The sequence below is a fragment of the Ischnura elegans genome, chromosome 10 (assembly GCF_921293095.1).
Source record: "Ischnura elegans chromosome 10, ioIscEleg1.1, whole genome shotgun sequence".
NCBI classification, from domain to species: domain Eukaryota; kingdom Metazoa; phylum Arthropoda; class Insecta; order Odonata; family Coenagrionidae; genus Ischnura; species Ischnura elegans.
The window spans coordinates 21,813,956-21,826,571 of record NC_060255.1 but is presented as its reverse complement, the minus strand read 5'-3'; the positions used below and the strand labels follow the sequence as shown (position 1 = coordinate 21,826,571).

General features: G+C 38.0%; 2 protein-coding genes across 6 annotated transcripts in view; one reads left to right on the top strand and one right to left on the bottom strand.

The window, feature by feature from the left end:
• The window catches only part of LOC124166359 (solute carrier family 12 member 2), a 296,758-nt gene that overhangs the window by 24,738 nt on the left and 259,404 nt on the right, over positions 1-12,616 (bottom strand). The gene's annotated exons all lie outside the window — the stretch shown is intronic.
• Positions 8,526-10,638, top strand: LOC124166364 (hemolymph lipopolysaccharide-binding protein-like). Its single transcript, XM_046543851.1, has 3 exons — positions 8,526-8,899; positions 9,180-9,437; positions 10,059-10,638. Exons 1-3 carry the CDS (start codon positions 8,614-8,616, stop codon positions 10,232-10,234), a joined length of 720 nt encoding a protein of 239 aa, XP_046399807.1. The 5' UTR covers positions 8,526-8,613; the 3' UTR covers positions 10,235-10,638.

Sequence of the window (12,616 nt, the reverse complement as noted above, 5' to 3'; positions counted from 1 at the left end):
CAGATAGCGCAAATCGCGAGATAAGGAAAGTCGAAGTTTCTCCACGAGGCCAAGAAATTTCGTCAATACCCAAGGCTATTCGGGCGCAAACTACTACGAATGGACTGACGCAATTGGACGCATTAATGGGTCGCTGATATGACAAGATTTCATGGGTTCGATACTCGTTCGCAGGGAATCTAGCGGCGATGTCGGTGAGACACGAGAGACAACGACTGCAGTGGTCGATACCTACGAAATCCATGGAAACCTTTCTTCGCTCCATACAGAGCGGCGATCGTAAAATGGAACCAGGATGGTAACATAAAGGTGCGTTTACACTGTGTAACATGTTATATAAAACAAGTTACATATAACTTGTTTTATATAACATGTTACACAGTGTAAACGCACCTTAAGGACGGGAAGGAATCCAGACAGGCGGATGCATTTATCCATCATTTACCCCTTCCATTTTCCCCTCCAAGACGATGCTGCAGAGAAAGTTATCCTTATTTTTCTTCATGAGTACCCCATTATCAGTACTCCCCTATCAACAGACACCCATACACATATTATCGAGACGTCTGCGAGTCACATTTGCGTCCCCGATTCCCAGTTCAAGGCAAATAAAACGAAAATTTCGTCGAGGAAAAATCACCCGTCTTGACATGGAATAGATACCATGTCCCTCAGGTTTCGCGTCGAGTGCTCGGAATATTTCAATGTTCTTTGAGATGACTCTGGAGTGTAAAAAGCAAGCTCGACCTCCGAGTTCCTGTTAAATTCAGCGACACGTATTTCTTAGACACGCGAGACACTTTTAATTCTTTTGAAATAGGAAAGAAAGCGTCGTTCGATAGCGCCTTCCTTCAACAATCGGTGCAAACGATGGTAGTCATACATAAATATCGAGGTTAATTTAACAATGGTCTATGAGTAATGACCCCATTCTACCCACTTCTCCTCATGCAACTCTCGCCAACATTTGGCATCGTTATGGATAAAATTAGGATCCAATCTCCTTTACTGCCACGTCGAAATCATAAAAATCCAGTGATGGGGGCAGTACGGTCTGCACCGGGCGCACTTTAAAGGGGGCTGCACAGTCTGATGTTGGCTGCAGAGTAGGGTTAGGGGCGACAAAGGAAAGTCATCCCAGGTACAACACACAAACACAACTGCCACACTAGAGGGCATATCGAATGTGCTGTGACTCCGCAGTCATTCAGTATATGTATAGGATTTTAAGAATTACCTTCTTACTTTCAACAATTCCCAAGATGGAGTACGTTTCTGCTAATGTACTGTGAGCAAACACATTGATAAAAGTACAACTACGCCAGTTGGAACAATTTCAATCAACAGAAGGAAATGAAAAATTGATTACGTTCCAATATTGGGTAACTTTTCCAGAAGACTGGGTATGATATTGTGATTTCAAGGGTGATCACATAATAATGCATTATACAGTTTAAAATAACATGACAAGTATCATACGCATTTTATCTATTTAGGAAAATATTAACTGCAATGTACATGCATCTGTACCCAAGGGCGTAGCTAAGAATCAAGGCTAGGGGGGGTTTTATGCGCAACTAATACCGGGGGGGGGGGGGGGAGGGGTTTTAGGTGCAACTAATACCCAGGGTAAGCAGGAGATGCAGGGGCCCTCCCCCAGAAATTTTTTTCGGATAAATAGTTCAAAGTGTTGAGTTTTACAGCTTTCTAAGGGATATTTTATTAATCCTTACACTATTTTATAAGTAATATTAATCCAATTAAGTGAAATCAGGGTTCCCACTCTGGCTACATTTTAAATTCACGTTTTTTTTCAGGTTTTCACGGTTTAAATGTCATCAATTTCACCGTCTGTTTATAAGCAATTTTAGACAGAAATATTGATCACGTAACAATCACCGGCCGCACGTTAATTAAAAACTTAACGAACGCGACACACGCCATGAATGCAATCGCAGCAATGAAGCTGTTATCTCTATTGACGTCAACTATCGTTCGCAAAATTCAGGGCCGGCTAAAGGTTGTGAGTGGGGAAATGGAGGGAGTAGGGTGGCAGGGAAGTGAAGAAGTGTCTGATTTTTTGCATGGGTTAATGAACACTTAGGTTACCGCTCTTCCAATCACTTAAGGTCAATGTGTAGTCTTGGCACGCAGGACAATAATTGCGCTTCGAATACACGCCTGCAGATAAATGCATGGACAGTGTTTGCACGTAACTGCCCTTGAAACATGAACGACGTATCGATTTTTCTTTTGATCTATCAATTGTAGTTTTACAATCAAGTTTGAGAGATTTTTAAAATTATATGACGAAATTCATGGCTTTTTCCAGGTTTTTTTTACGGGGCACGAAATTCACGGCTTATTCGCGTTTTTAATGTTTTCACGGTTGAGTGGGAGCCCTGGAAATGGATTAAACTGAAAAATTTCTCTGAGTTTTGGGGGGGAGGGGGTTATCCCCAAAACCCCTCCTCGCTGCACCACTGACTGTACCTGATGATGACGTACCTAGTCGAAACCTAGGTCGTACATGAAATGTTTACGTGGAATTACAAAGCTTTCTTTACTTTTCATTATGTAAAGTAGATTACATAAAATCACTCCTGAAACAACTTATAATACATGCATGTAGTTCAGAAGCACTGGCATTGATGCGTTAAATTTGAATTAATTACTGCCATAACTTTTTTCTCCTTAACAAGATATGAATATTATTTTCTCCACAACAGGCATGCAGGCTGAAAAAATCAGAAGACTGTAGCTGGATGTTCTTTACATTGGATGAATGAGGCCAAGGCTGCTTAACCCCCTCAAATACAATGGCACATTCCTCGAAAACTAACATCCCCTCAGCCTCCCCCCCCCCCCCCAACCTTGCCTCCATATGTCCTCCACCATGATAAATGGTCAGGACTTCCTAATTGACCATAGGTTTAGGTGGATTTGGGAGGGAGGGAGGATAGGGGACACATGCCCTACCCAGTCCTTAAAAATAGACTTTTTAATACGGATTTTTAATATCAAGATTTTTAATACGGTCCATAATTGTTCATAATGTTTTGTGTAATCAATGATGGAGTTAAATGTGGAGGGTACTTGAAAAGTTTTTCTTTCGTACGTAAATTCAGGAATCAAAAGTTATATCCATAGTAAAACGAAAGGTAGCAAACTGATACAGAATGATACGAAAGGCAGAAAATCGTTAAGGCAACAGAGAGCATCCAATGCAAGATGAAAATAATCTGTACTGTTTTATCTGCTAATGATAGTGAGTTGATAATAAAAAAATATTAGCTGCCTACGGGAAACATAAAAGAAAACTGTTGTCATAATAAATGTAACTTATTAACATTTTCATGACAATAACTTTTGTATTACAATAAAAAGTATACTTCACACAGAAATTGTTGTTATGTCATTCACAATCCCAAATATAAGAATACCGTTTGCCTGTCAGACCCTTGTGCCCCCTCAAAAGAAAATCCTGGATCCGCCCTTGAACAAGACATATTCATAAGGTAAGGGTCGTTTGGTCATGGGAAAAAATATACTCATACGAAACACTTTTTATAGGCACTTTTAGTTAGCTACAAACCTACTTTACTTCTCTACGTAATCGCAATTCACTTCAAAGCATTTTTCTTATTGCTGCACCAGCTCCTTCAACCCTTCTGCATAGAAGCTCCCCACCAGAGAGCTGTACTAATTGACAGTACCATTCCGGAGTTCTTCCAAGGTTTCGAAACATTTCCCACCAAGCCACTGTATCAAGTTGGTTTCACGGCACCATTATCTAACCTTTCCGTCACTCTTCAACGTAGGTCCATAAACTAGGCATCAGTCCCGATGAATTTCAGCAGCCGACAATCTTTTTCCATACAAGAATCGTATGACAGAATGCAGTTACCAGCTGGCTGGATCAACGATTGTTGCGGACATTGTTGTTTGCATGCACGGACAAGCAAACGACTTATGAAGCAAAAAAAATGCAGCTCAATGAATCAGTAGATGGCGTAGCAGGAGTAAAACTGTGTACTAAAGTGCCAATATTTAAATGTGTATAAGCAAATGGCACTTACTTTATGAATATGCCTTGTTATATTTGACCTCCTTATGCCTTGTTACCTCCGACTATTTTGCAATGACGTAGAGTTAAAGTAATCCTCGCAAATGCATCCTTTTCTTCTTAATAGCTTCTTACTCTCCTCTCACCCGTATTGCCATCAATCAATGCTGGATAAAACGCTGAGAATCCCTACCAGCCAATGCAGCACATGAACTCCCAAATATATTCTCCCTAACCCTTGCCCCATTTGTCTTCACTGCCTCAACACTACACGCCAATGCATACTTACACCCTTTCCTCTCGCCCCCAACACACCCAAACATTTGATGTGTACGTAAATACGTACATAAATGATTAAAGACAACGATAGTGTCCACCTAAAAATTTTCAATTCTAGTCCCACAAAAAATGACCCACACTTTGCTTGCGCAAAAATCTATAACCACCTACCCGGCGAATTAAAAGAGGTTACTACAATTAGTGTATTCAAGAAACTAGTTAGAGTTTTCCTAGTCAAACAAGCATTCTATTCTACTGCAGAATACTTTACTTATGGCGGGAACTGATTTCTCATTCAATAAAAAAATAAAATATGTATTCTATTTAGCACTTCATGTAATTTGTATTTTTTTTAAAGATATATTTTGTTTCTGTATTGACACATTCCAATCTCTACACGACCTCAACGGAATAAAGAATTATAATTATTATTAAATAAATACAGCATGGGGAAGGGGAAGGAAGTGGATGGAATGATGTATAAAGCGAAGAGAGGAAGATGCTTTGAGCAGATCAAAAGGCAGCCAAACTACAGAGAAGCTTGGAGAGCCACCTGACACCTGTCTTGGGACAGTTCTACTAATTGTAAGTAAGAAGATCACCGATTTAAAAAAAGAAGATGTAGATGAATTAATTAATGGTAAAATTAAAATGATCCACCTAATTTTTAGGGGTACCTTGAGAGCAAGAAGGAATAATACAATGTTAATTCGAATATAGGGTAAAAAAAGGCTGTTAAAGGAATTAAATAAATGCTAGGACCCTCAAATCCGTGTGTACCACTCAAAGAGGAGAGAGGGAAACTATTTGTTGTTTTGCACGCCCGAAAAGATAAAGCATCATGAAATGGAGTGACGTATGAGAATGTTTTGCAGGTGTGTGGAGGCCGTTTATGATTCCGGATGGCCAAGTGAGAGGCCAGGCAATAGCTCAATGAAAGCTTCCTACTACTCATTTGACCTCGTGACTGCGTCCCCGACACTTTTAATGCCGGGGCCTCCATGCTGTCTGGCTAGACTGCCCTGGCAAAGGGGCTTGGCATATAACACATCACACCGCCAGGGATTGTGTAAGTGGGGCAGATTGTGAGTGTTTCTATATACGCGCCTAAAAAAATTTTTGACAAATTATAAGTAACCAAATTACACTAAATGTGGACCATGATTGTGTAATGATCCAGAAATTGAAGATTTCCATTACCCCAAAATATTCTTAAATGTGTTGTTGTGTGATGTCTGAGAATGTCGAACTATGGCTTGGGATTTGTACGTTTCACTTTCAAGAACGGCTAAACCTTTCCCTTCCTATTTGTCGAAAACATCCTCGTTTTATACATATAAGCCATGTATATCCATTACATATGCCAATAGAAAAAATTCCCCTGGACCGGGAATCGAACCACGGACCTTTGGCTTTTTGGGCCACTGTGCAGACCACTATGCTATCCAGGTTCTTTAATTCCCATGGCAATTATACCGAGGCTCATGGCACTATGTGTTCTCCCCCTAGCAGCTCCTCACCTTCCCAACATTTTCACTATTCTAGACGCACCAATTTGTTACTTTACGTTTTTCATTGAATTGATTTCCAACTGAGATTTCGAATGGATATAAACTTTGGGGTTAAAGATTTAAAATATTTATGTGTGATTATTCACTTCCCAACACCAAGAACAAGAACCTCACTTTTCACACACGACCCACGACCCGCAATTTCAGTATGGGCTGGGACATTAAACATATTTGGTTTATGATGCGGCAAAACTATATGGCGACACCTAAGCGAAGAAAAATTCCTCTGATAATGAAGTCCCCATCACAAAGTTTGATTAAGACTCACTTCCTTCACAGAGAGTTTCCCCAGAATGAATCGCAACCGTGATGAAACTAGGCAATGTCAAAAATGCATTCAGTAGAGAGCAAATTGAATCATAAACATACACATCTACTTCAGAGGGTGTATTTCCCTAATTCGTGTTGCACATGTTTAGTTTTTGTCACTAGTTTACTTTACAGCATGAGACACCACTGAAGGCAGGGCTTGCTAGTGGGCATGTGAAAGTAGAACACCTGAAGTGCAATTGAATGAATATCAATTTCCCACTTTTTTAAACAATTTGATGCGTCGACTACTTTCCATACACTACATATCAGTTTTGAATTTAAGAGTATCAAAACTGGTCACCTCATTAAAGTTTTCCAAAAGGAAGTGTAAAATTCCAGTTCATTCAACTGTGCATGATGGAACAGTTCAACCTTAGAACCTTAATTATCCAATAGGTAGCCCAAGAAGGGTACAGGAAGAATTATCAATGAAAATGGGTCATCTGACAAATGAAGAAGCAAAGAGATTAGTTTTTATACCAGAGAAAGCCATCAAAACTCATCAATGTTCAGAGATTCTCTTGAGCCGATACTACTAACTGTAATTACTGCAACAATAACTGATACATTGGCACCTCAGAAAACTTCACAAGGCTTGAGGTAGAGCATTAAATTTGAAATACATCCAAAAATTCAACGGTATATTTTTCCAACTAATGAGGAGGTAATGGATTTACTTATATTATACCACTAGGTGAAAGAATAAAAGAAACTTGCTGAGCCACTACAGCAGGACATTCAAATATATATTCTTTTTACGGATTGTGCTGTTTGTGTTTTTGCAATCCCAATAATTATGTTTTGCTTTTGTCGGCAGAGGTGTTTTTAGTTTCTGCATGCCTTCCGGCCATAACCTGCAATTAACCACCATAAATGCTGTTTTGATTAGCTTAATTGGCATCTTGAATCCCTATGAATCTTTACCGGATGGAAGTCACAAGAGATTGAAATTAATGCCCACAAGATTCACCAGGAACACCTGATTGAAAAGTTAATTGGTGATAACCAGTGGTGGATCCAGAGAGATATATACAGCTATAGGCTCCCACTGGGGTATCCAATTTACCCCAGATAAAACTTTAATGGACCTGTTATGATAAGGAATGAAATGTAGTGTAGAAACTTACCATGAGGTAAAATTGCTATATGTATACAAATGGTTGTTTTTAAACTCAATTCTTTGAAAAATTAGTAATGGGTCTTTCTTAGTGTTGTTACAAGCCTTGAAATTATCAAAATTTTTGTAACCTCCCGGACCCTCACTACTGCTAGGAGGTTACCCCCCAGACACCCCACCGAGTCCCCTCTACTCCCTATCCTGGATCCACCACCGGTGATGAGCAGGAGGCATACAATGCTGCACCATACCAAATTGGGGAAACTATGTATCTCAGTGTGAGTACAACACTAGAAATAGTAAGTCAATTCAATATTAACCACAGAAAGGAGGATTGGAATGATGCTAATTGTGTATTTAGGTATTTGAAAGGTAGTAAGGACAAAGCCCTTATGTCACAGAAAGATCAGTGTAATATAGAGGGATATGTTGAGGCTGCCTGAGGTAGTAAGACAAGTGATAGAATTTCTAGTACAGAATGCATATTCAAACTTAGTGGCTCAGATAAAATATATTGAGGATTCAAAAAGTAAAGAATGCTGTCTTTCCCTCAACAGAAGCAGAATACATAGCATTATCAGAGATAGGGAAAAAAAGCATTACTCTTCCAGACTCTGGCATATGAGCTTGTTGCAGGTAGAGATTCTGTGATTATGTACAATTTAAGGACAATTATGCCAAAAAAATGACAATTACATGATGCTACGGTGGTAGTCTATTAATTATGACAATTGATCCATGAAATTGTACATAACTAGTAGCAAGTAACAAATAAAAATCAATCTAAAGTCAATACTACAAACTAATGTCAAATTAATTTTCACTTGTATCTGGACATTGATCAAGAGAATTCTACAAAGAAATACTATGAGATTAGTTTAAAAAAGCAGATAATCTTTGATTAATAAAAGAATAAAATTGGCAAATTAAGAAACAGAAAAGCCAAACAGGAGGTACTTCAGCACAAACGATGGAAAATGTAAAATATTGAGAAAGAGGAGCTTTAAATTATTGACTGATAGGCAAAACAAATTTCTTTTATCTTTCCTAAGTCAAAGTCTCAAATGAAAAATAAATAAGCAATAAGATATACCTTCTGTCAAAAGTTCATACCCTTGGCCTAAGAAAATATCATTTCAATGTCAATTGAAATAAAATCAACAAATACTGCGAGTTCAAGATATATATAAGTCCGGCAAGGAGGGTTACTAAAATCAGAGGATGAAAAGGACCTGTTTTATTACCTCCCTAAAGCAACATTCCTGAAAATGGTCTCAAAAAATTACTGTTTAGTAATAACCTTCATCTTCCTCCTGTCAAGAACACAAGTACTGAGCCAGCCATCATGTCAGGACCTAACTAGATTGCCCAAAGGCAAAAAAACCCTGGAAATGTCAGTCCTGGGTCATAGAAACCAAACTGGACATTGGACAACACAATTTATAGTCAACGAAGAATCCTTGCAGGCTCACCAAAACTGGAAAATGGATTTGAAGCACAGCACTAGCCAATTTGGTGGAGTGCATTCATTCCACATAAGAGGAGCTCTCACAGGTGAATTAGTTCGTAAATTATGTGATAGAAAATCATAAATGCTATATATCCCAAAGGTCTAATAGAAAACATTGAGTTGTCAACCAAGAGTCTCTTCCACTTTCCATTTCAATTGAAATCATTGTCTTCCTCCTCTAACCAAATAAATTGGGACTTCTCCCACACCCCCAACAGCTTAGCAACAGCTCCTCATCTTTCCATAATTTTAGCATGCCTCTACTCCTCTACTGTAAAAAATGGAAACACAAATCTGCATTCAAAAATCTATTTTCTGTCCTAGTGCCTCCACCCATGCCACACGACTATGAACTATTTCCTGGGATTGGCTACTACAAGTTCCATTACGGAAGCAAAGTAACATTCCAGGAAGCATCTTCCATATGCAGTGGAGAAGGTGGACATCTAGCAATCATCAACTCACTACAAGAATCTCAAGTCATCAAAAGTATATATGCACGACACTCAGAAGCAGGGGGACCATGGTCATTCATTGGCTTCTACGATCGAAATAAAGCACGAGATTTTGTCACAATTTACGGTAAGGGTAAACATAATACACTCATCTACCTATAAATGCCTAATCTTCCGTAGGGGCATGAGAAACAATGTTCCACTTGCGGCCTGGCATGCCTTTAGGGGCCTGTAATATGATACAGCTGGAATTAAATCCAGAAGTGAGGAGTTTTTACCTTCAACTTTGGGACATTTAAATCCTACAGTTAAAGATAATTACATGAATGAGAATTAATAAAATATCTCAATGTCCGTGACAAAAGCCTAGAATATATAAATATCATAATCATCATAGTATATGTACTGACTTTTTCCTCAAGTCATAAATAATCACTATCTACCTCCATCCCATTTATTTTACTGATGGTCCTATTAAATCTATTTCCCCCAGATAAAAGGAGAAATCAAAGTAGATATTGGTAGATAAAAAACATTTACACTGTGACTTTAAACTTAAAAACAATACAATATTCAATTTACATGGATATTTAATCCTTAAGACTTGTATTTTATTTGAATGCTTCACTTGAGTAAACACTAAAAATTATGGGATACATAACACAACTTAGTAAAGAGGCATGATGCTATACTTCAATATTTACTACATCAAATAGGCAATTAACTTCAATCTTCATATTTGTTACAGGCCAGCCACTTAAAGAAACTGGGTTCGAGAAGTGGCATCCAGGTGATCCAAACAATTATGGAGGAAACCAATATTGTGGATGTATTGTGCGCGAAAATGGTCTTCTGGGAGATATCGGTTGCGAGGATAAACTGTCATTTTTTTGTGAATATGACCTCTTTTGGGCAAACTTATGAAATAATAACAGCTCATGTTATACACAGTGGCCTAACCGGGAATTTTGGGGGTCCAAAACCAGGGGCCCCCCTGACTATGCCATTGGTTATTCAAGAAGAATGAGAATGTTATCATTTTCTATATAGGTAATTTCAACAGCAAATAATAATCCATGGGAATGAATCCCTAAATAACGTTCAATTGATTCAGTTTACAACATACATGTGCATTTACATAGAAAACTTTGTTGTGAAAGTTGCCATTTGCAAGCACTTTCCAGCATAATTTTGGATATTTTGTGAATTCTGAAGCACGATTGTTGTATTCATTGTTTGTAGGATGTTATTCAGTTCACAGGAGGCAACTATACCAACAACAAGAAGTAAAATCATTTTCCACCCACAGAAATTCTTAAATGAAAATACTAGCAGCAAAAACTAGCACAAAAATAGCAATTATTTATCTATCTTATCATCAAATTTTTTTTCCCAACATATCCCATAACTATGAAGATTTTATTATCCCATTTGCTATGTTCCTGGGGGCCGTTTAGATTAGACAAATACTCCTGGTTAAGTATCATTTACTTCTAAAATGTACACTATGATGTATCCAAGAATAATGTGCTGTATATAAAAAAATTTTTATGACAAAAAACCTAATGCCTACCTTTACTTTCATCAAAATTTAAAAATATATGCATTTTCTTATGACCTCAATCCCATTCATTATATTGATGGTCCTATTTAACCCATTTCAGCCCAGAATAATGTCTGAAATTCCTATTTGCACCCATCTTTTCAAGCAAATGCGATTACTTGTAACAGCTTCAAAAATAAAATAATATGTATATGGATTAGGTCAACAAAGCATTTAGCAGCACATTTGTACCAATTTAAAAACAAAATAGAGCATAGCTTTTCATAAAGAGCCTCACATACTCAGAATGAAAGGATGTAGCCATATGACTACGGTGGGTGGAAATGGGTTAATTTAATTGTCCTCAGATACAAGGAGGGATCAAAGACGATATTGGCAGATAACAAACATTTATACCATGAGTTTAAACTGAAAAACAATACAAACATTGTAGCATGTGCAAAAATGCATTTGAAAACTTTTCATTCTCTATTATGAAGGCTTAGGACTGATGACTGGTAAAATGCATTGTTTACGTTCTCAATATATATGAACTAATGGGTGACATAAGTAAAAGAATGACTGGTACTACAATTGAAATTAACTCCATCATCTGCATTAACAAGAGCCAAGGGCGGTCTGGCCAGGTGGGCTGGTCAGAGATCACTGAGGGTTCCGAGATTAGGGGACCCACATAAAGCTCCCGTCTATCATGAAGCGTATTTGAAAAAAGTAATAAAAAAGATCTTGTACTTAATTCACCCTATAATATTTTTGTATTTCGGCACTGATTCATTCTTAAGTTCAACTGCTAACTAATAAATTACAAAAATTGCCAGCAGTCCATGGAATGAAATGGAATTTTACAAAAACAATGATAGAAGCAACCAGCAAGAACCCCCCATTAAAAATTTTGGAATTTGCCTATTGATAAATGGGTCCTAATGAGTATGTAGGTAATTTTATGAAAATTCTAGGGGGAAATATCCCCTCCAATCACTGCCAAAGAGCATTTTAGGGGGCCAGGAGGAGAGAGAGAGAGAGTTGAAAAATTGAGGATTACAGATGCAACATGTGAATGGAAATACCTCATTGCACAAAATTTGATGAGAGAATGCTAATTCCATTGATGATTCTGTGTAGAGATGTAAAGGCAAGTAAAAACCCAGACATTTACTCAACTTATCTTCAACTAGCCCATACCCATGTGCCATGCTCATGTTCATGCCTGTTTGTATGATAAAGATTGACTGACCATCCTCACAGTCTGTATTCCAGAAGGGCGATTGAGGTTAGGGAAGGGAATCTATCGAAAGAGGCCAGAATAGTTCCTACTGAAGCCTCACAAAAAAGTAGTTAGGGACCACCCATGTAGATGTTTGCATTCTAAGTCTTTTGGCCCTCACTTCCAGCAAGCAGAGGAAATCAGTCTTTCTCCTGGGCAGGTTCAGCAATCAATATCCCTTACTACTGGGCAGATTGTAACAAGATTCAATACTAGGATGCAAGCCTTTTCTGTTTAGTTTTAGAAACCTTTTCAGTTTCACAGCCAGAATGGATCTCATCTCCTCACATAATGCAACACGCTCAATACAAGAAATACAAAGAACAGAATATAAGAGGAGACTCAACAAAGATATAAATAGACAAGAGAGATCAAGGAAAGTTTATGTATTGAGTAGTAATGCTCTCCAGCGTTCAAGAATGACTCAGAAACCAAAGCAACAATAATTTATAGAATGAACATGAATTAATTATCCCTT